At 44.7% G+C, this 23,518-nt stretch overlaps 1 protein-coding gene across 4 annotated transcripts in view; it reads left to right on the plus strand.

The window, feature by feature from the left end:
- The first annotated feature begins 7,222 nt into the window (after window positions 1–7,222).
- LOC137432356 (protein PAT1 homolog 1) overlaps window positions 7,223–23,518 on the plus strand; it is a 75,498-nt gene continuing 59,202 nt past the window's right edge. For all 4 annotated transcript variants that reach the window (XM_068124208.2, XM_068124210.2, XM_068124209.2 and 1 more), the window contains exons 1-7: window positions 7,223–7,593; window positions 7,752–7,863; window positions 8,212–8,414; window positions 12,817–12,894; window positions 13,078–13,245; window positions 13,410–13,505; window positions 20,229–20,315. In XM_068124208.2, coding sequence (XP_067980309.1) covers window positions 7,573–7,593; window positions 7,752–7,863; window positions 8,212–8,414; window positions 12,817–12,894; window positions 13,078–13,245; window positions 13,410–13,505; window positions 20,229–20,315 — 765 coding nt within the window. In that variant the 5' untranslated portion in view covers window positions 7,223–7,572. The remainder of the gene's footprint in view (window positions 7,594–7,751; window positions 7,864–8,211; window positions 8,415–12,816; window positions 12,895–13,077; window positions 13,246–13,409; window positions 13,506–20,228; window positions 20,316–23,518) is intronic.

Raw genomic sequence — 23,518 nt, forward strand, 5'->3', positions numbered from 1 at the left:
TTCTGAATATATGTACCAAGGAGTTCGATGGGCGATGGTGCAGCAAGCAAATTCAAACGAAACTAGCCGGGCCACCTAATATCTGCGGGCAGTTATGACCAGGATCCAATCTGCCCCGCTTTGATTGGACACGTGACCCATGACGTCATTGTTATCAAACTGAATTCAGAATTCGATTTTAAATGTTTAAAAACATATGTATGAGGGGTCCTCTGGGTCCTCGGCGTATTTTGGGTCATCTGGGTCTTTTGCATCCTCCGGGTATTTTGGGGTATTAGTGGTGTTAAGGGTTTTAAGGGTCTTAAAGGGTCTTCAAAGGTCTAAGACGTCTCAGCAGTCCAAAGGGTGGAAAGGTACATAATTAATAGATGTACGTAATTCATAGACAGGATGCCACTGAATTCAAACAGTACGTAATTAATAGCTATACTGAAAAGTCACACGGCTGGAGAAGATAAAATTTTAGTTTCTTCTTCTTCAAACAATAAAAAAAATTCTGCCTGCCAGACCGTGTAACCGATCACATTGAAATTATAAACAAGTATTCCCCGTGAAGACTAATTCATAATTTTAAAGTTTCACGTCGATGGATGGAGTCTTTCAAGAGAAGGAATTTTAAAAAGAATATTCTAAAATATTTTCGTTCAACCCAATATGGCTGCCAGACCATGTGATCTATGATTTATTCAAAAACACCCTGGTATCCCCAAGGATTGGAGAACGTGTGTGTGAAGTTTCCACTCAATCTGTCCAGCCATTCTGGAGTTGATTTTTTAGCTCACCTGGAACGAAGTACAGGGGGGCTTATGCGATGGGGGGTCGTGCGTCCTTCAGTCGGTCTGTAAACACTTGAAACTTCTTCTCCGAAACCGCTGAAGGGATTGTGACCAAACTTGGCACAAATGATACGTGTTGTGTTGTGACTAATGTTTGTACGCGGCATTATAAATAATCGGGGTCTAAGGGGGTTTACCGGGGGTCAAAGTGGATCCAGGTTTGACCCCCAAAATAGGAATTTGCTTTTTCCTATGAAACTACACACACTGTTTTGATGAAACTTGACCACAAACTTCATCCGTGATGTACCAATGTTTGTTCAAGGCATTAGAAAAATTGGGGTCTGAGGAGGTATACATGGTTTGGGGGAGGGGGAAGTTGCCTCCCAAAATAGGTATTTTTTTGCTTGTTTAAAGTCATGATTATGTTAGTATGATTCTACATGCTGCCCTGTCTTCTCGCAATCATTGAAATTTGTTTAAAATACCTTTAGTCAGTGCAGTATACTGTTTATTCTACCAGGTGAGCGCCAGAGGTATTGCCCCTATGTTTAATGGTTAAAGCCCGGTCGCACAAAACTCCCTTAACCTTAAGGAAAGGATTCCCTTGAGATAAGCTGAATCCTTCACAGATTTGAGGATTTACTTAACTATTTCCTTAACTCTTCTCTTAAGGACATCCTTAAGTTGAGGATGGTTTCACATACGAATATCCAAAGTTTTTTCTTAAATCCTTCCTCTTTAAGTTAAGGGAGCCCCACCTCCCCCACACCCTCGGTGTCGATCTCACACCCTCGGACACCGAGTGTCCGCTCGAGTCCGGATCCCACTCCTGACACCAAATGTCACAGGACTGCTCTCAGTTAAGACAGAGAGTGAGCCACGGATGGAAATGAGCGTTAATGGAGGCATTCAACTCAAATTGATGGCGGATGATACCCGAGGAGGAAGAAGAGTACTGACTTATCTGGACGGCCTCGCTGATGTCTTCACTCTGCGAAAATAACTCACACGAACCGGGTTTAAATTTACAGTGAAAATAATACAAAGGATTTATTATAACGGAATGCCAGGACAAGAGAAATGCGACGATAAACTAAAACCTAAATGGAGTGCTCCCTCACCAGACTTAAACCACAGACGAAGGGAAGAATAAATGGAGAGGAATGGGTGTATGTGTGTATTTAGCTCCGATTCGATTGGTCGTCCCGCCAGGAACCCCCAAAGACTGTCCGAGGCCTTGGCGTCGTTGCGCGGGAAACGCGCTCGTTGGCGCGAAGCAGGCCTCACCAGGCGACTCGCTCGCCCCTGGCTCGTCACACTCCAGCGGAAAGCCGCGATTGTACGCTCGTCGTCTCCCAATCAGTGAGTCGCCCGCCTTCGTGACACAATCCGCCTTTCTCGAATCCGCGGGAAGCTTCTTGCCCCGCCCTGGCCAATCACAAGTCCTTCATTACTCCGTTCTTCCCATTGGTCAACTCCTGCCCAATAGCGAGTCACTTCTTGCTCCGGCCTGGCCAATCACGAGTCTCCGGGGAGTTCTTCGGCCTGCTTGAGCGATGTGCGCCTGCCAGGCGGGAATGTTAGCCTTGGTGCTTGATGCCTGGCTTCCGGTTGGGTTTTATTATTATTTCTTAATTAGTGTACTAATGGGCCTGACTAGTGTCTATGTGCAGTGCCATATGGGACAATGGACAAATCACAGAGGTGTGACTAACAAGGTAGTAGTTAACATAATCCCTATAACTAGTTAACATGCCCCATTTCTCATAATGGGGACAAAGATACACCTTAATCCGAACACACGGTCTCCACAGGTTCCTGACTTATGTACATCAAAGTGGTTCTTTCTACCCACGATCATCGGAGAACCTACCTATGCAGATCTACCTGAATCTATATATCACTCTACCCCACCGACATAACAGTACCATTAACTTCATGTATATCGATATAAAGAGGGATAAACGCAAATATAGCTTTTTACACCCATCGTTGAAGTAGTGAGCACTCAGTCCCTATGTTTTGCAGCTGGAGGCGTTATCAAAACATCCTCAAGGCCAGGTGGATGCTATCCTGTCTTTCAGCACACCAGTGGCTTGTAAAGGATAATCATCTGTGGCATTTCTTAGCCAGCTTGGTTCGAGGTAAAAGTCTCGCTTCATTAGATTTCAGAATTAATTTTTCTTCCACAGGGGGCTAAGTAGAAATACCAATGAGATAACTGTCTCGGGAACCTATGTGCATGGATGTGCGTGTGGGGGCCGGTTCGCAGAACCATAACAATACACAATTTGATTTCTGTCTGTCTGTATGACTGCGATACATTCGGTCATTACTTATCCAATCTCAACCAAATTTGACAGGACTAAGGGTCCTGTCCTCCCTCACCTCCCTTCCTCTCGCCAAGGGGGGTTTCCACCTTGGGTGAAATATGTGTCAAGGTTTAGGAGTTGCGGAAGGCGAGAGGACGAGGCCATTTCGTAGGGTTCGAAGCTCGTTTATTCGTACAGAAATCTCCAGCACTCTCTACGCGAACGGAAGTCGTACCGCTTTTATAAAGCCAAAACCCTCTTCGGAGGGCGTGGCTCCGACAACCGCGCGTGCGTCACGTCCAACAAACCAAAAGCCCCACAGGCCCGTGCACGTGGATTATGACCAAACATAAGGTAACCGTCACATGCGAATAAGTTAACCGCGACATGCGAATAAGTTAACCGCGACATGCGAATAAGGTAACCGCTACATGCGCCCCCCCCCACCCCCCCCCCCCCCCAGAATGCACTCCCACGCGCATGTACGTAGTTCGCAGGCGCGCTCGGCAGTGCCGAGAAGGCTCGAGCAGTGCTCGGCCTCGGTACGCGCGAAACATCGCCGCCGTGGGGTTGAGCCGACCGAGGGGCTGGTCAAGGCCTCGGGGGAGGCTGCCGAGGTTCCTCGTGGGCCTCCCGAGGTTGCAGTTCGCGGGCGCGCTCGGCAGTGCCGAGAAGGCTCGAGCAGTGCTCGGCCTCGGTGCGCGCGAAAAAGGGTTGAGCCAACCGAGGGGCTGGTCAAGGCCTTGGGGGAGGCTGCCGAGGTTCCTCGCGGGCCTCCCGAGGATGCATAGTAGGAGTAGTAGTTGCGCGAGTTGCAGCTTTCGACACGCGAGCTGTAGCTGTAGTTGTAGAGTTTTCGCGAGTTGTGAGCAGCAGTGCGCGCGAAGGTAACGAAGCAGCCGTGCCGCCAACGTCAGTGCGCGCGCAAGAGATGAGCAGCAGTGCCACCCACATCTCGTAACTGCGTTCTTTCGGAGGGTCCTGGAGCAGGCTCGCCCCTCTGGTCGTAGAGGAGGAGCCGAGCATGGTGCGCGAACCACATGGCCGCTCGTCGTTTCCAAAACTCCAGCAGTTCGATCGAAACTGCGTTCGAAACCGCGCCCGCATCCGTTCGGGAGAAGCCGGGGTCACCAGTTTAGGTGGCTTCCCTGGCCAGGGCGCGCTTGCCGTGTTCGTTTGCAGCCCCCGAATCCGTTCGGGGGCAGCCGGGGTCACCAGTTTAGGAGTTGCGGAAGGCGAGAGGACGAGGCCATTTCGTAGGGTTCGAAGCTCGTTTATTCGTACAGAAATCTCCAGCACTCTCTACGCGAACGGAAGTCGTACCGCTTTTATAAAGCCAAAACCCTCTTCGGAGGGCGTGGCTCCGACAACCGCGCGTGCGTCACGTCCAACAAACCAAAAGCCCCACAGGCCCGTGCACGTGGATTATGACCAAACATAAGGTAACCGTCACATGCGAATAAGTTAACCGTGACATGCGAATAAGTTAACCGCGACATGCGAATAAGGTAACCGCTACAAAGGTGTATATTTGTGTTAAGATAGCTATGTCATGGCGTTTTTCCAAAGCTGCTTCTAATAACAAGAGCAACTGGAACGGCACTCGGTAGAGCGCATACCTCCACCAGGCTGAAGTTTATGTTTTGTATCCCACTGATAGGCCGGATCTGGATTCGGACCTGAACCAAAATCGAATGGACTTGTTCGTCACCAAACCAACTCGTCCACCAAGTTTTGTCCTAACTCGTCCATAACTTTTTGAAATATCATGTTATTTCTCGCTTTTCGCCCGATCTCTCAATGGTGAAGAATCACTTTTAAAAAATTAAATAATTCTCGTATCCGAATCCATATTCACATCTTCACCAAAATCGAATTGATTCGTCCTTGTCACACACACACAACCTGTCTACCAAGTTTCATCCAAGTCCGGCCATAACGTTTTTAGATATCCTGCTATATATTGGTTTTAGCCCGATCACTCAATGGTGAAGATTCACTTTAAAATTTGTAGTAGCTCGATCCGGATCGTCACCAAAATCGAATAATTTCGTTCTCATCACACCTAATCTCTCCACCAAGTTTTGTCATAAGTCGTGCACAACCTTTTGAAATATCCTGCTACAAATCATTTTTGGCCCTATTTCTCAATGGGTGAATTAAAAAATTATCGTGTCCAGATCTGGATTAGGATCTTAACCAAAATCGAATTTATAAAATAAACTGAAATATCGATGAAATTGGCTGGAGGAATGCACTGAGTTAATGTTTTCAGAGAAAGCCACTGATCAGTAGGGATCAGTGGAGAAAGCCAACCTTTTGGGGGAAACAATATGGCCGCCAGTACACTTCCGGTGGCTTCAGAACCGCCGGACCAATCAACGTTAGGCACCCTCTCCAGTTAGTACAGAGAAAGGAGGAATTGGAACATCAGAGAACATCGATTAAATTAGTTAATGGTCGGAAATCGAGGAAATTCAACCTAAATGAAATGACCGAAGTGTGGTGAAATCACTTCCGGGTTGCACAAACCACTCCCAAATAGTTCATTTCCATGCCATTTCTAGTAAGTGAAGTTGATTCGTCGAATAACTACCAGTGAAAACCGATCCCTGGACCTTTTTTCAACTTGTTAGTACAGTTAGGCGTGGAGCAGTAAATCATTTTGCGGCATAATTTAGTGAAATCGGGTAAAAATCGTCCCGCAGTTATCCATGCCAGCGATTGACTAAACATGGCCGCCGGGCTTGCTCGAATATGGGGTCTGTCTCGCATGACCATCCGCCAACTAATGGTATACGCACCGAATTGAAAATATATTTTTCAATTATATTGAAAATATAAAAAATATAATATAATTGAAATATATTTTCAGTTCAGTGGGTATACGTAGAAGAAATCGATAGCCATCTCAGGGTCCGTCATATCCGGTTGTTGTTGTTGTTTGCCTCATCATCTGACCGTTAGCCGGATAATCATTAGAGTCTTGTAACATGCAGTTAAATGTATCCAACCCCAATACAACCCGTTATCATCACAGCAATGTCAAGGATTATCTGTATTGCACCATCGCCGTCCCTTGATATGATGAACGCCAACTGAAAGCAGCGCCATCTGTATCTAGATTTAGTAGATTCGTGATGGATAATTTCAGTCTCTCCCTTCCACAGATCTACTGCGTTTCATGTATTAGCTCTTACACGAGCCTCGACTTTATCCAAAAAAAAAAAAAAAAAAATTCTGCATGAGGCGTAAGTTGGTCAAGTGAGGCGGTGTATGTGTTAAATCAAATCAAAGGATTTATACCGAGAACGCTGTTACGGTAGATACAGTTGTCTTTTAGGATATTTTAATTTGTGTGAATAAAATCAAACTATCAAAATGTTTTACGAAACAAGTTATATTATATCCCTGAATAAAGGACTTTCTGGTGCTATAATGAACACGTGACTGAATTTATGGCGTTAATAGAACAAGTAAGGACTCGTAGTTCCTTACAAATCAAATAATATAATAATATGAGTTTTTTTACGAGGAACTTCCACACTGGAGGAGACCATAGATAAGGCTATCAACCTATCAATGTTTTGCTTGGTTTATGTACTCGGCTGGGAGTTCGAACCGCCGACCTCGCAAACTCAGATGAGGTACTCTGTCCTGTATCCATGACGCCACCGAAAACTTAAGCACAATGTTTTAAAACCAGCAGAAGCCCATGGTAAACATAACACGATATAAAACAGGAAACTTTTAATTCCTCCTCTGGTTGAAAGACCCTGAAATTGGAGGTTACATACTGTATTTCTTAACAGGGGAGAAAACAAACTCTGGAGTTATGGAGGCAGTGGTCTGTAGCCTATACACCGCTCGCAATCACTTTTTTCGATTTCCGGTTTCTGCCATCTCATCTATAAGTACAACACAGAACTCAAATAGACTCAAATAGACGTCTATTTGAGTTCTGTGAAGTACAAGCATAGTTAGTGCACCGGTAATTCGGAAGAGGAAATGCATTTATTAATTAAAAAATAAGCAAAGACGTTGACGTTTCTCGGATTATTAATTGTTGTCATCTCGCTCCGAGATATTTTTGAACATCCCTTGAATATCGAACGACCTCCATGACGCTGACAGAATATGACGTAATTTCCTGTTCCCTTTAAATGGCGATGTTCTAGGGTTGCCGGATTCGGATTTCGTTCTTGTTTTCGTTTTCGGTGATTTTGGCCTCTCGAGACCATTACGGAGCCGCGCCTTGCACTCGGTCCAGCCGCGTGACCGAGGAGACTCTGACCCGCTGTGTAGGGGTCTTCTCGAGCCGTACGGATGTAGGAAGATCTGTGCTCTGATTAATCTTCTTCTTCTCTGGATCGAGCCGTAAGCACTGTGCCCAGACCGACCTGAAGCGACCGCTTGCATTTGGAGCTTTTATTGTACTCTGCGCACCGGGGCCGGACCCTCCCCTTGGACCTTCTTTGGAGATGCAACGAACCTTTTCTCCTGTAGGTCTTTGCGTTGTGTTTTCCGTGTCGTGGTGATTATTGCGCTTCTGATTGTTGTTTGGCTTTGACTTGTGCTCTCTCTCGCGAATTTGATTCCGCACCAATCCATCCGCCCCTCCCCTTTTTCTTACCACCCCCTCCCTCACACTCCATTCCAGCTGATGGGTCAAGGTATGGTCGATATCGAGGGTACTGTCAAGGAGCCCTCAGATGAAGAAGATGAAGATATCGATCAGTTCAACGATGATACATTTGGTCCAGGGGCCCTAGGTGATATATTTTCCGTTTTCCATCATCACTACCCTTCGGTTAACCTGTTGTTGGCTTCACGGTTAAGGTGGCTCGCTTGAGATCTTAGGGTCTTGAGGTCGAGCCCCTGTCGTGACGTTGAAATGACGCCAGGTGTGAGGTGGGCGCCAGGTGGACTCGGCCTGTCAACCTTCCGAGGTCGGCAAAATGAGTACCAGCCTACTGGTAACGGGGCACTGCATCGGTGGCTCAGCCGCGCCCCCAGAAAATGATGCAACCAGCAGCCGTCAGTAAATGATGCATCCGAGACGACAACCCTTTGGTTGCTATGTGCGAATTGCTGACTTGCTCTATGGCATTATGCTTCAGATGAAGATTGGGAGGCTGCTCATGAGAAGCTGGCGGGCCTGAGGTTGGGTGCCGGAGGACATTGTATGTTTACCATGGGCACCAATGATGAGGGTGATGAGTTGGGAGAAGCAGAGCTTGAGGAGAGCCTTTCGAAGTTAGTGTTGGAGGAGGACCTGGACGACATTGCTGTGATTGCTTCAAAGAAACATCCAGTTATTGAGGTGGGTGAGATGGGACGTGGAAGCTGGGGTTGGATTAGTTGCGGGAGAAAAAGTGGAAGTTTATATTTGTACACCGGGGAAGATTGTTTCAAATGGCTGTTTCGGCCGAGCACTATTTTATCCACCGGTCAGATTGCTCTCGACTGCAACTGTCTCCAAAGAATGGCCTGGGGATTTCAAATAGTTTGCATTTCTGCTTAAAATCCACAAATAAATATTTTGTTTGAATTGTTTTTTTCGATTTGTTTTGTTGTTGAATGGAAAAAGCTCATGGTCATGATCGGAGTCTTTAAAAGTTGTTGCCATATTGTCTCGTTCTTGAGGAACTTCATTTAGAAAAATCAGAAACGTGCTCACAGATATCAGTGGTAAATAGTAGGAATGCGATGGTTCTTCTTGTTCCTTCCCCAAGTGATGATGACCATCGGGCAAAGCCAACAACAACATGTAGACCATCTCAAAATGGCTTGAGGTGTAAACACGATGGGGCATGGCCAATAATACCATGGTGCCCCCAAGCTTTTCAGGTGTTTTCTATATTTGTAATTCCAGCTTGATTTTTGGCATAACCTGAGGCTTATTATCCCCACACTTTCTGAAAACAACGGGAGATGGAGTTGGGGGGATTGTAATAGGCTCCTGTCTCTGTCCGTCCATCACACTATCTCTCCCTAAATGGTTGTGCAGAAATTCACCAGACTTGGTAGTTATGATCACTACATGGTGAGGTGCAACGGCAGTATAATTTTTAGCCCTGCCCCCTTGGGTGGGGTCAAAATATACAAGGCTAAAAAAAATGGAATTGCAGGCACATCTTAACTTTAAAAAAAAAATGAAACTTTTAGTCCGTGGGCTGAGTAGGGTTTACATGCACCCCTCCCCCCCCCCTCCCCCCAACAACTTAACTTCCTGGGTATGTCCATGTACCCCCCACCCTAGGGGTTAGGAAAAACCATGTTAACAGAAAAAAAAACTCATTCCCTCATAGTTTGACCTCTGGTGACCTCATTAGTGATCTCATTTGCATATAACATCATTGTAAAGTGTCCAGGACAAACATTTTGAGGGGTCATATGCAACCATAGGATGACTAGGTAAAAAGTTATGGCCATTTGAATTTCGCCTACCCCTAATTTTCGGAAATCACTGACACAGGGGGGGTAACGTCAAAATATGCGTGGGAGGTACCTTGGGAATGAGTTTTTTTTTCTGGTAACATGGTTTTTCCTAACCCCTAGGATGGGGGGGTACATGGACATACCCGGGAAGTTAAGTTGTGGGGTGGGGGGGGGGTGCATGTAAACCCTACTTGGCCCATGGACTATTTGTATATTCAGTCAGCATTTGGAGATGCATGAAATGTGTAACTTTTTTAAATTAATTGACCATTGGTTCACACCCTAGGGAAAGTGGGGTCACGGGGGTCAAAACAGGAATTTTAAAAAATCCATTTCATATTGGGTTATTTGTGATGGAACGTTTTGCCATCTTTCCGCTTTGCTTTAGGTGGAAAGTGTGGAGATTTGCGATGGCACGGCATCAATTTTGCTGTAGTTGGAGTTGTATCCATTACGTACTGATTTATTTATTTATGGGTGGAATTTTATCACTATATATTTTTTTTTTTTTTTTTTTTTTTTTTTTTTGATGCGACACCAGATGGAAAGAACAAGAATGACCACACTGGGCACAACCTGCAAAAAAATGCGGTAATGGGCCGATTGGGGCAACACACATTTAAAGCGCTATTGAAGGATTAACACGCCACCTCTCACTCATGACAGCCTCCACCACGGTTATATCAGAACTAGCCGATTGTCACATGGTCACGGATTGTTTGAACCCAATATGGGTCTATTCAAAAAATATGTAACTTTTTATTTTTTTTCAGGAGCTGCGTACCATGCATGCTGATAGGCTCGATTAAACCTTGCTTAATAATTTTTATTCGACATAGATTCGATTCTTCAGAGTACCACTCGACCCAAACAAAGCCAATGGAAAATCTGATTCATCAAACCCAGGCAGTGTATAACCAGCAGATGCCTACAGGCCTGATGTCTTAGGCCCACAATAAAACCAAGATGGTGGCCATATTATTTTGGCTGGTTGCCATGGTGGGTGGAGTTGAGCGACAAATGTGGGTCGGTTGTGACAGCTGTTTGACAAATGGGTGCACATTTCAAGAATCAAACCCCGACCAGAACCACAACAACAAACATGCAGAGCTCTTGTAGACCTGCGAGGAGAGGATTCTAAATTTAACAAAAATATAAACATGCTAAATGTTCAAAAGTATGGTGTTCTTTATTCAACACTTCCTGTGAAACAATAGGACAGTTCTGACCTTGCATTGTTCTTGGTTGTTGTTTTATCAGGTCACAATTATTGAATGACAGTTTGCAATGTTGTATCGAGGACTGTGGTCGTGGAAGGGAGAAGATGGGGTTCATTTATTTCTTTCTTCATTTTTTTAAAAGTTAAAGCCTGTCTTTTACCGTAATCGCTCGGATATTTTGTCTTGAGTTTTGACATATTAAAGTCTCTAGCTTGTCTTGTCTTAACTCGACCAGCCTATGTTATCCACTTTAAGGTGAAGACCTTCCTCATTCACTATGGTCCATTTCACTACAGGAAACTTTGGCAGGGCATCATAAAGTATATACTATATAGTGTATGCGAAATATTGATGATAATTGTTGCTTAAATGGCTCACAAAGCTTCTAAAATAAGCTGAAAATACTTGTAAAAGTACCTGAGAGGAATGGCTGTGCATCTGCACAATGAAAGACTTAACTTTCTCAGCTCGCTGAATGGGCACCTACTCATACTGCAAACTCCTGACCATGTGTGTCAGTGAAAGGCCAAAGTGGATGAACGTGTGCTACACAAACCGCCGACAATTATGGGTAACCATTCTGAAATTGGCACTTTCGTTTAAATGCCGAAGATTATATTAAAAAGACTATTTGAATTGCACATTTTCCCGCAACAATGGCAGGTTCAAAGTTGAGACCGATCGGACGGCATGTGCTGAATAATCCAGAGTATGCTAAAAACGACAATGTGGATTGGTTTCAGATCACGTGGCCCTAGCACGTAGTGCGGCACAACTACGCATGCTCGAAGCCACATTCGTACACGCAGTCACGCTCTGAAAGCAAAAATAATTTGAGCTGACTTCACTTGGTGTTTCAATGTAGCATTCCATCTAATCTTTGGTCTCACTTTTGGTCTAACAGAATAATTGGAATCTCCCGTGATGAAGCCGATTGTGAGGGCCTTTCACTCGCTCACCGCAGGCAGGTTGGTGGCCTTTCTGTCTTCTACCGACTCCTCTCTGGCCTAGCCCCCCCAACCCTGCCTGTGCTCTCCCCAAATTACTCCTCCAGGTCGCACAAGATCTGCATGCAACCCTCTTATGGTTAAACTGCCAAAATCAAGACTCTCTGCTCACCTTCACTCCTTCATTCCTCTTTTCTCCCGCCTCTGGAACAAACTCCCTGACTCTCTTCAATCCCACTCCTCCCTCCAGGTCTTTAAAACAGCTGTTCACCACCATCTCTTATCTTCCCCCATCCAAAACCTTGATCTTTTCTACCCCTGTTAATTCACCCCAGATCCACTTTTCTGAAATACCGACTTCTTTCCTGGAAGTCCTAACAGTGTCAATGTTTTTTTTTTTGGGGGGTTTTTTTTTAACCTCTTCCCCCCCCCCCCCCCCCTTCCCATGCCTCCTCTCCCCAAGCCCTCGACCTCCCACAGATCTCCCGATGTCCCTGCTCTCAAATGTTGTACTTGTGTGCTTCCCCCTCTCCCCATCTTGTCTCCCGCTCCCTTTATTTTATCTAGTTTCCGTTTTTTTTTGTTGTTGTCATTAATGTTAGCTCTTACACGAGCCTCGATCTTGTATCCCCAAAAAAAAACCCCCCAAAAAAACTCGTGTCTCTTCCAGGGCCTTCTCTAGGTTGCCAGTTTGCAGTTATTGTTGTCTGCCGGTTGTCCCTCTTTGGTGATGCCAGGACTTTATCAACACGCCTGTTTGCGTGTTGATCAATTTTTGCTGTTTTTACTATTATTTATTTATTATTGTTAAAGACTTTCACTGCCACATGTCTTTGCTTTGAGAACTCGTTGATTTCAAACTTTCCTTTTCAGACAGGAGGAGCAGTTTATTTTTGCTGACCTTTTCCCCCCCCCCCTTTTTTTTTTTTTCTAATCCCCAAATTCCACCCATCCTTCTCTAGTACGTCGTCTTTACTTTTTGTAAAGTTTGAGGCATGCCATCTTTACTTTTGTTTGAGTTGTCTTCAATAAAATGTAATTGCTGCTAAAAAAAAAGTTTCATGTGAATGATTGCAAAGAGCACATTGTTTGGTTTATTCCCCACTTTTCCCCCTAGATTCCACTCTCTGTCCATTCCATTTGGGGAACGCCTCCTGACATTGGACCTTTCAGCCACCTTCCTCCACAGTTTGAGGTGATTTGTGGAACATTAATTTCAACTTATTAATGTACCCAATCAAATCATCCATTTGGGTATAAAACACAAAAAATGCCAAATTTACCCTTGTGACAAATCTCCTAATGGAAATGGCCCATTTGTTTGGATGATGTGTTGAGGTAAACCTGGTTTAAAAAAAGATAAATCCTTGCCCTCAAGGATGAAGCCATTGTAAGAGCAGGGAAGGCCATGACTGCAGACGAGGTGCAGCAGAGCTTGCGGAATCGTGCACCACCTCCTCGCTCGACGTCACCTGTGTTTGGCAGCCCTCCTGTACACACAGCACCTATTGGGACACCTCCAAAGTATCCACCGCATCCACAGCAGGTGTGTGCTTTGTTGGTGTAGACACCTGCAGTTTTGTCTATTTATTTATTTACTTGCATCTTTATCCGCATGTTTCCTGTGTTTTTTTCTGACCTCTTGTCTTTGTGTTCTCCTCTGCTCATAATTCGATGTTTGTTTGATCTGATTGTAAACTCTACCCATAGATTTTGAGGCCCATTCCCACCCATCTACGTCCACATTTGCACCAACCTCGTTTCCATGGTGCTTTCAACGGTCGGTTGTCTCCAAGCCATTCTCAGGTACTATTTGTAAGCCTGTTTTACCCTTTAAATGGATTTGAGTATTGGTAGAAATGTGAAAACAAACTTCCATAGTTGCCTCTACTAACAACTGTGGTGTGAGATTTGTGGAGTATTTTCAACATCCTGATTCATTCCACTGGTATAGTATTTATACGGACATGATTGGCAAGTTTGAATGTAATTGAAATTTTTTGCATTGGGCAAAACTTCAGGATATTGTTACGGAACCCAACGTCGGCCTCGGTTCCCCTTAGAGGGGGGATTAATCCCCTCTTCTATAACTGACCGACGTGGTCCCTGACACTGCCCAGCTACCCTCGGAAAGGTAGGTGGCACAGCCCCGCTCGTACCGCGGACAGATGTTAATTGCCGAGCGGTTTTAGCAACCGCGGCACGAACTATTACCAAGGACTAAACCCGATCCTTGAACGTTGGCCAAATCGTGCCACAGGTTTTCAATGGGGAAAAGACAAAGACGACGGATTGTGAAGAAGAGGAAGACAGAAGTAGGAAAAACGAATATAATTTATTACTACTATTATGTACAATCAAAAGAAACCAAGGGAGAAGGAAGAATAAGAAAATAAAGACAGAAAGAGGGACGGACCAGAAGGACACAGTGAAACTCTAGCTTAACTACACAGGCTTAACTTATACCCCATGGTCAAGACAAAGACAGACAACGAGCACACTTACACGGGGAATGATGGCAGGAACGAATGCAGGAGGTGGATGGCTGGAGGGAGAGGGAGGTCCACTGGAACTGGGTCACGGTCGGGCCGGGAGCGGCAGCTCTGTTCCTCCGCAGCCACGGTCGGCACCGCCGTCAACGCCCAAGCTGCGGTCGTGCGAGCTGCCGCGGGGCGAGCTCCGCCGGTCGAGTTAAAGCTGCCTGGTGGAGCCAACGCTGCTTGGTGGAGTTTCAAGCTGCTGGTACTGCTCGTGGTACTCCTCTTGCTTGCTCTCAGGACTCTCTCTCAATGCTTGCTCTCAGGACTCCTTGGACTCTCTTTCAATGCTTGCTCTCAGGACTCCTTGGACTCTCTTGAACTCTCTTTAACTCCTCTCTGGACTCCTCCCTCTTGAACTTCTTGCAAAGGCTTCCGCGCGCGTTTATATATCGCCTCGGGCGATCAAGCCGCCGGCCTCCAGGACACGCCCATCGGGGAGCTCGCCTCGGCCCTGATTGGTCGCAAGGGCTCACCGATCCCGCCCTTAGAGGAGGCGTTGGCAAGGCCACGCCTTGTTCCCAGCGCTGGGCCGACTCCTCCCACCTTCTGCTCCGAGATGACCTCGTGGCTAATGGAGTCTTGCAGCGAAAACACCACAACCCACAGCAGCAGCAGAATGCAGCAAACCGCCCAATGCAGTTGGCAATTGACGAAAGGGGGGATGTGCAGGGAATCTACCTTATTCCACTTCGGTGCAATGCGGTATTAATTAATGGACGACACAGCCTTAACCTAATACACATAATAAGGAGATAACTACTGAACAAAGGAAATCTATGATTGGCTACGTGCTTGTATATGGAATAACTACGGGCACGACCTTTGACCTTTATACACTGAATGGAGGAAGGAGGGTGATTTTTTTACAACACACAAAAAAACACTTCTCAAATCCATAACAATATGTTGGTTGTCAGAGATTGCATGTTTTTATTTATTTATTTTATAATTGGCTTTGTAAAATCAAAATCGATACCCCATCTTACAATAATTCACCAAATATCCGTCCGTCTGTCCGTCCGTCTGTCTGTTAGAAGGTACTGTAAAAACTGCTAAACCGATCGCAAATATATTTTGGGTGGATAATCCTGGGATTTTCAGGAGTAAAATAGGCTATTTCAGGAGTAAAATAGGCTATTTCAGGAGTAAAAGTTTTCCCAATTTCAGCTTTAGTCTCAAGCATTCTCAGGTTTGGACTCCCGCATAACGTTCATTGTTCTCATTGTGACAATGTTGCTTTCTCGGGTGCCGCGCGATCGGTGCAGCCGTTTGTGCGGCACCCGGGAAAGCAACATGTCTCTATCGATCGCTAACAGATCGCTTTCTCCATCGATCTTGCCAAGGCCATAACAGCTATCGGCTCAAAATCCTTTTAACTGTTGATTTGGTACAGTTACACGTATCGGGAATTTGGTGCACATATTGGGAATACATACGACATAGCGATTGTGAACACAATTTATCGATCACGATCATCACGATCATCACGATCATAGTGTATCGATCACGATTTGAAACACGATGGAATAATATTTACCGATGTGAACAGTGATGTGGCTTTTATTGAAATTCTAAAGATACTGTTTAGATTTTGATGATTTGCGTGTGATATGATTCAACGGATGTTTATATGAATCGTTTAAAATTTTAAAAACCTTCAATTTCTGATATTTTGCCTTTTCATTTCGGCCTCCCAATTGAAGCCCCGCCCATAGGGCGGGTACCGTTGCTCGTAAATGTAATACATTCGTGTTGATTTGTAGTACCATGGGACCTCACTATTTGCGGGGAATACGTTCCTGGAAAATCCCACGAATTGCAAAACCACGAATAGCGGGGCAATGTTTCAATGGCAAAAGGGGGGATAGGTTCCCGAGTCGCGAAAATCCGCGAATGGTGAGGCAAATCCAGAGAATGTCGATGATAATCCACGAAGGTCGATGAAAATACCACAAATGTTTGTCGCGGCATTTTCAATGGGGATACGTTATAGGTTCTCGGCGGTTCCCGATTCATAGAGGAACATTTTTAATGTTTAAAATGTTTTCGACCGCAAATAGACATGATTAGTTTCATTTTAAAAATGCTTTCAAATAAATAAAAAAAGACCACCAGGTACCATATCCAATTTATTGAAGGAATGCGCTTACAGTTTATTAAAAGTGCTTGACCATACTGCACCGTGAAACAAAGACACCACACCATCATGTATCGTTTTTATCATGAACTTTTGAGGTACCTCTCCATGACTGGGTCAGCATCTTCCAACTTGTCGACAAGTGCCCGCATGCCATGCATCAACTCTCCCAGGAACTGGACTGTGAGGTTAGACTTCGGCACCTCTTCCTCGTCACTGCCCGCCTGCTCCTCCTCCTCGGAAACAATTATAATGGCCTCCAACTCCTCCTTGTTGAGGTTGTCGCCATGGGAGGCAATGAGATCCTCCAACTCCTCAGGCTGCATGTCATCCCTTCCCCTCCCAACTGCCATGCCAACCCAACAATCACATGCCTCTCCTCAGTGTTATCGGGAAAGCCAGTAAAGTTTCTGACTGCCTGTGGCCACAGGTTGTACCAGCACGCGTTGATGGTGGAGGCTCTCACCTCATCCAGCAACTCCTTGATGGCGCTGATGCAGTGGGCAATGTTGAAATCCTTCCATCACTGTCCGGCGGTGAGCCCTGGGTCGGACTTGATTGCATCCAAAATGCGGCGAAAGATGCGACTGGTGTAATATGTTTGAAAGGTTTAAATTACACCTTGGTCGAGTGGCCGGATGAGGGAGGTGGTGTTAGGCAGCAGGAAGATCACTTCCATGTCCAGGTTCTCGGGGTGGCCAGGAGCATTGTCCAGAAGCAAGAGAACCTTGAATGCAAGGTTTTTGTCCACCATGTACCTCTCCACCTGAGGGATGAAACACTTATGGAACCAGTCCAAGAAGATGGCTGCCGTCACCCAGGCTTTCCTGTTGGCCCTCCAAGACACGGGCAGAGTTTGCTTGTTCTTGCCCTTGAGAGCTTGTGGGTTCAGGGAATGGTACAACATCATGGGTTTCATCATGAATCCCCTTTTGCGTTTGCACAGTGGAGAAGAGATACCCGGTCCTTGGCAGCCTTGCATACCGATGCTGTTTCCTCGTGCTTCGAGATGAAAGTTCTCGTGGGCATCTTTTTCCAGAAGAGGCCAGTCTCGTCAGCGTTGAACACCTGCTCTGGGAGGTATCCATTCTTTTTGCTCAGCCTTGTGAGTTGAGCAGGGAACGCTTTTGCTGCCTCGTGGTCCGCTGAGGCATGCTCCCCTGTGAGCTTCACATTTTTCAGGCAGTACCGCTCCTTGAAACGATGGAACCATCCCCTGTTTGCAGTGAATGAAGTCACGTTGCTTGTACCATCATCGCTCGGCGCATCACTCATGCTGGCACCACCCGCACCAGACAGGTGATCGTAAATTTGATTGGCCTTTTCGCGAATGAGAGGTCCACTCAAAGGCATATTCTGCGTGCTGTCCTCTGTCCATATGCTGAGAACCCTCTCCATCCTTTCTATGTGGACATTCCAGACATGGGTGACCACCTTCATACTCGAAACAATGCTTGCTGAAATACTCAATCGCCTTCTCGTTCTTCTGTACGTAGCGAATGGTGGATTTGTTGATGCCATAATGCCTGCCCACAGAGGCTGCACTCTCCTCTCAAAAGCCGGTTGAGCAGCTCCACTTTCTGGTTCAGGCTCATCACTTTCTTCTGCCTCTTTGTAGTCAACACATCTCCGGCACTGGTCTTGCACTTGGGAGCCATTGTTGAATGATGAGCAGGGCAAGAGTCAAAAACGCAGGTCAAAGCAACGGGACGACAAGAATGATCGAGATCCAGGACAGTCTGTCTATGTAGGAATGTGAGCATTGTGGGTAGACTAGCTGCGGGAGGAGTGAATACAACAACAACAACAACAACATGCATTTTAAAGGCCATTTTCCCTGCTAGAGCGGGGGTTAGCCTTGCGGTCCCCATGACAATCTTCTCCATTTTGCCCTATTTTCTGCATCTCTCCTTGTTAACCCCCTTGCCTGCATTTCTTCTTCCACCATCTTTAGCCAAGTCTTTCTCGGTCTTCCCCGTCTTCTACTTCCTTCTACATTCATTTCCATCACTCTTCTCAACCAGTCACTTTCATCCTTCCTCAACACATGACCAAACCATCTCAACCTGTTCCTCTTCACAGCATCAATCACAGGCTCTATTCCCATCATCTTTCGCAATTCATCATTTGTCTTCCTCTCTCTCAACGATACTCCGCACATCCGTCGAACCATTCGCATTTCCACCCTTTCCAACCTTCGTTGCTGCTCTACGTTAATTACCCATGTCTCGCTCCCATAAATCATAACACTTCTCACACATGCAGCATACACCTTTCCCTTCAGCTTCAACGACACTCCCCTCATCATCAGCACGCCACTCAATTCCCGAAACTTCTTCCATGCACATCTCACTCGAGCAACCGTTGCCGAGTCTGATCCACCTTCTCCATTCAGCATGTCTCCGAGGTAGCAAAATGTTTTCACACCTTCCAGCTTCACGCCGTCTCCAAGATCCAACTCAACATTTCCTCCACCTGCAGCTCCCTCTGTGCACACCTTACATTTGAATGTAGCTGCCACACTGGTTAATGACCCTCTCAGACCACTACATTTTTGATGAACCCACTCAGCGCACATTGTACACTGAATGGAGTTCACTCCGACACCCTTCCTACACACAGCACAGGGCCACTTCCCAGTTCTTTCCACCTCACCACATGCTTTACCACTTGCCATCACCTTCGTCTTTCCGATATTCACCTTCAGACCTTTTGTCTCCATACATTCCTTCCACGTGTTCATCTTTTCCTTCAGTCCATCCATACTTTCCGCAATCAACACCAGATCATCTGCATACAACAACTCCCACGGTGAACCCTCCTTTACGTTCTGAGCCAGCACCTCCATCACAGCTACAAATAGTAGTGGACTTAGTACTGACCCCTGATGCACTCCCACCTTCACCTCAAACTCACCACTGTTCCCGTCCTTCGTCCTTACAGCTGTGCGCGCTCTTTTGTACATTGCCATCACTACTCTGATCAACCATTCCTCCACTCCTAACTTCCTCAATGCCCATGTCAGGGAGGAGTGAATACCCTGGACATTTTTGTGGGGGATGTTATCGGATGATGCCGTATTGAGCCTAGATTTCATCTGTTTTGTGGATTTCAATAATAGATTTAATGAAGTGTTTTCATTCTATCATTTGTGGGGTTGACATGTTTACGCAGCTGATGGAACATCCCCTGAAGCATTTTAATTGTGTAAGATCTCTGATGATGCTTTACCGTAAATCGCAAACTGTAATTGATTTAATGAAGCGTTTGCATTCTATAATTCATGGGGTTGACTTGTTTACACATCTTGTGCGATATCCCACGACGTTTGCTCTTAGTGTGGCTAAAATTTGCGGCTGCGAAAGCCATGAAAACTCAAATCATGCAGCAGTGAATGTAGAAGTCGGTCATGCTCGTGGCCCGTGTATTTTTTTGCGCATGTCCAGCTGCTTTATGCCTGGTTGGTGAAAGATGGGTTTTATAAATACCGTATGTCAAGCTAACGGGTTGTGAATTATTATTTTTTGCGCCCCTGAAAAACAGCGAATTTGGGGAACACGGTCGTGAATAGGGGAAAAAAAAAAACACGATTTCGCGAAACATGGCCGCGAATAGAAAATAACGAATTCGCGGGACACCTTTCCATGAATAGAGAAACACGTCGCATTTTATCACCTGTGAATATGCAGAACCCGCGAATAGCAGAACCATGAATAGCGGGGCATGAACTGTATTTAATTTTAACATAACCAATGAAAAAAAAATTATTTGGTCATTTTAGAAGATTCCAATTTTTCAAAATGTCCAACACTTTTCTAGTACCCCCAGGGTTGACGTGAGTTGTGTGTTTAGAGTCCTGGAATTTGTGGTCCTCCTGGTCCTCGCATCCATGGGTTTCCCTCTATGCAACGATCGCCTCTTCTTCACCACCAAAGCCAGGTAGCATATGATAATCAAAAATCTACTCCAGTGTAACTTCTTTGGGGATTTTCTCATTCTTTAAAACTATGATTGTTTGGTTGCCGCATTATTCCCCGGAATGCTTTGTGACGTTGCTTGCCCTAAAATACACCTGCACTGTGTTATGAGGATTCATTGTGAGGCAAAATCTTAAATTAGATGCCCCAGGTCGAATGCAACTTAACCTCCCTAATTGAGGAGGAAGATTGTTACCATTTAGCATTACGTGCGATATCCAGGATAGGCCAAGATCGGGCAACCACTTGCACACAAAGCTTGTGTCAACGTTTGAATGAGCCCCACTTTACTGGGTTTCAAGAACAAAATTTGAAATGTTAAAACTCTTGTCAAATAGGTTCACAAAACCTGATTTCATACATGGGTCGTGGGATACCTGATTTCATGGGATTTCCACCCTTATATATATATATATATTAGGGTGGTGCTCAAAATAATTTAAAAAAAATATTTACTGAGACATGGCTTTATGTTGTTCCTTTTGTTCCAAATATGAAAGCAATCTGATTTTATTTAGGGGTGCCACATCAGCCTTCAAACTAAAGGTGTCTACAAAACTTTTCTATATATGGATCGAAAGCAAAACCAGAAGTTTGTTTTATGAAAATCCACCCTCCACTCACTTTCTTTGTATTCTAGCAAACACAAGTTACAATAGCTGCACAAATAGCACTATATTGCTATGAAAACTCAAATTCAATGATAACAATCCAAATGTTCAGTTCATAAAATGAAGAGACACCATATCACATAATATTAAAAAACCCAAATATAATGAGAAATGTAACTCCTATTTCTGGGCCTGTTTCACCACTGTTGCCTTCTTGGCATCGGGGTACATCTTCCTGTGAGCAGCAACAACTTGGAGCAGAGCTTGCTTTTGCTCTTCATCCTTTGTAAGGAGCTTATTGTAGTCTTGTATCAATGCGACACCCCTTTCTGCCCTGTCATTCACCACGACTAAGCCACTGGCGGCTTTCTTTGCTTCCTGAAAGCTGGTTTCTTGCTCCCATGAACCAGGATCCTTATCCATCCAATCAGTTGGGGTCCCTAGGATGCTGAAGAAATGCTTGGTGTGTTTTGTTATGAGGCCAGCGATTGACAGGGCGGTTCCTCGTTTGATAGCTGGTCTCTTTGGAGAGGGGTTTTCACCGTCATTTTTCAATGCTTCAATCATATTGATCTTGCTTTCTTTGTCAATTCTGGTGTCAAAGAATGCAAATGCCACTAGTACTGGGCTCATGTACCACGTGTGGCGGCCAAGTGCCTTCAAGGCTGCCTGAGCCATCTTCTGATTGATTTGTTCAAACTTTTCCAACTTCTTGAAGAGGTTAATGTCATTCAGGGGAGCCTCAATAGTTTGTGGAGCCCGAAACCAAGCCTGTACATACACAAGGCAGACAAAAATGTTGAAGGCTCGGAGTTCTCTCGCCGCTCGAAGTGTCAAGTGGAACTCTGACCGAAACATGAACACCTGTAGTGAATATAGTGCTTTTGCCATCCATCTGGCTCTGTGCATTGCTCCTGGAGCCATGATCCGGATTCCACGAGGTGGGATTCCTCCCATGTAGATGACAGTCAGTTCTAGGAGTTCACGATAATCATCTCGTGGCTGCTGATCTTTCAAACACACAAGAGCAAATTCCAGAGCTTCATCCATCATGTCATTGTTCTGTGCAAACTCAGCTGCCGTATCAGGATTTTTCCTTCTCTGCCTTAGTCTTCTCCTTTTCTTCCCTTTCTTTCTTTCGCTTCGTTTTTGCTTCCAACACAGTGTCTACAGATCCCATTGAAGCCTTCCTCTCTGAGAATTGATCGTGAAGAAACTTCCTGTCCTCGGGGTTGGTGATTATGGCCTCGGAATCTGCATGCCTAAGATCAAACGTCTTCTCCAAGGAGGCCTTGAAGGATGCTTCCTTTTTCTCTTGGGTCGCACCACCCCGCTTTGCACCTTTTTGGAGGCTCCTCCATTCTTCATATAGCCTCTCCAAACGATGGATGCAGTGCTGCTTCGTCGTTGTAGGTAGGTGAGCTTTTTCCCAGAACTTCACAACCTCTTCAATGGTGAGGGTTGCACTCTCCCGGGCAGTGCGATTCTCCTTCTTCAGGTGATGGAAAAACAGGACAAGAGATTGATGCACAGTCGGGAGCTTGGCACCTTTGATGGCATCTCCAGAAGTGGACCCAATGAGATACACATTATCCTGAGCCCGAGTTTTCAATGAAACACTGGTACTAGCACATGCCATATCTGCAAAATACGCAAGAATGTGGGTAAAATCCTGTTAATTCTTACTCCACAGGGTCACTCTCTACAAAAGAGCCACAGTCAATAAGTTAGGCCTACATATTACACACTAAAAAAGCGTACCCCTGACCCCGGGAACCTGTACAAAACATGCATGAAAATTGCCCAGATAGTGATCATAGGAAGTCTCAAAACTGTATGTATAATATATTGTATATAACTATATATATAATGTATAATGTGTATTTATGTATATTTATTATTTAATGTATATTTTATGTATAAATTTAATGTATATTTAATTATAATGTATATATATTGTATAACTATATATTTATTTATTAAATTTAAATTTTAATATATTATATTTATTTTACTATATTATTTAATGTATTATATTTGTCTATATTTGTATAATTGTCTATCGTATAATTGTATATATAATGTATAATATAATATATATTATTATTATTTAATGTATATTTACTATATATTTATTTTTAATATTATATTTAATGTATATATATAATTATGTATTTATTTTGTGTATATACAGCCCAAAAAATGGGAATTCCTATTTTTGCATGGGGGAAAATTCATCACTGATGTGGCACCCCTAAATATTATTGGATTCCATTCACATTTGGTGTGGTTTCCTTTGACACCAAAAGGAACAAAAATAGACCATGTCCCGGAGAAAATCTGCATTTTGAATTTTTGAAGCCCACCCTAATATATATATATATATATAATAATCCGAGCACCAATATATATACATACATACATACATACATACATACATACATGCATACATGCATACATGCATACATGCATACATACATACATGCATGTGAAGAAGCAGCTCTTCGTTTGCAAAAGAAGTCCACAATAGCCTGAAATGACGCAGCTTTATTAA

This window comes from Myxine glutinosa, chromosome 8 (assembly GCF_964187855.1).
Source record: "Myxine glutinosa chromosome 8, kmMyxGlut1.1, whole genome shotgun sequence".
In the NCBI taxonomy this organism is placed as follows: domain Eukaryota; kingdom Metazoa; phylum Chordata; class Myxini; order Myxiniformes; family Myxinidae; genus Myxine; species Myxine glutinosa.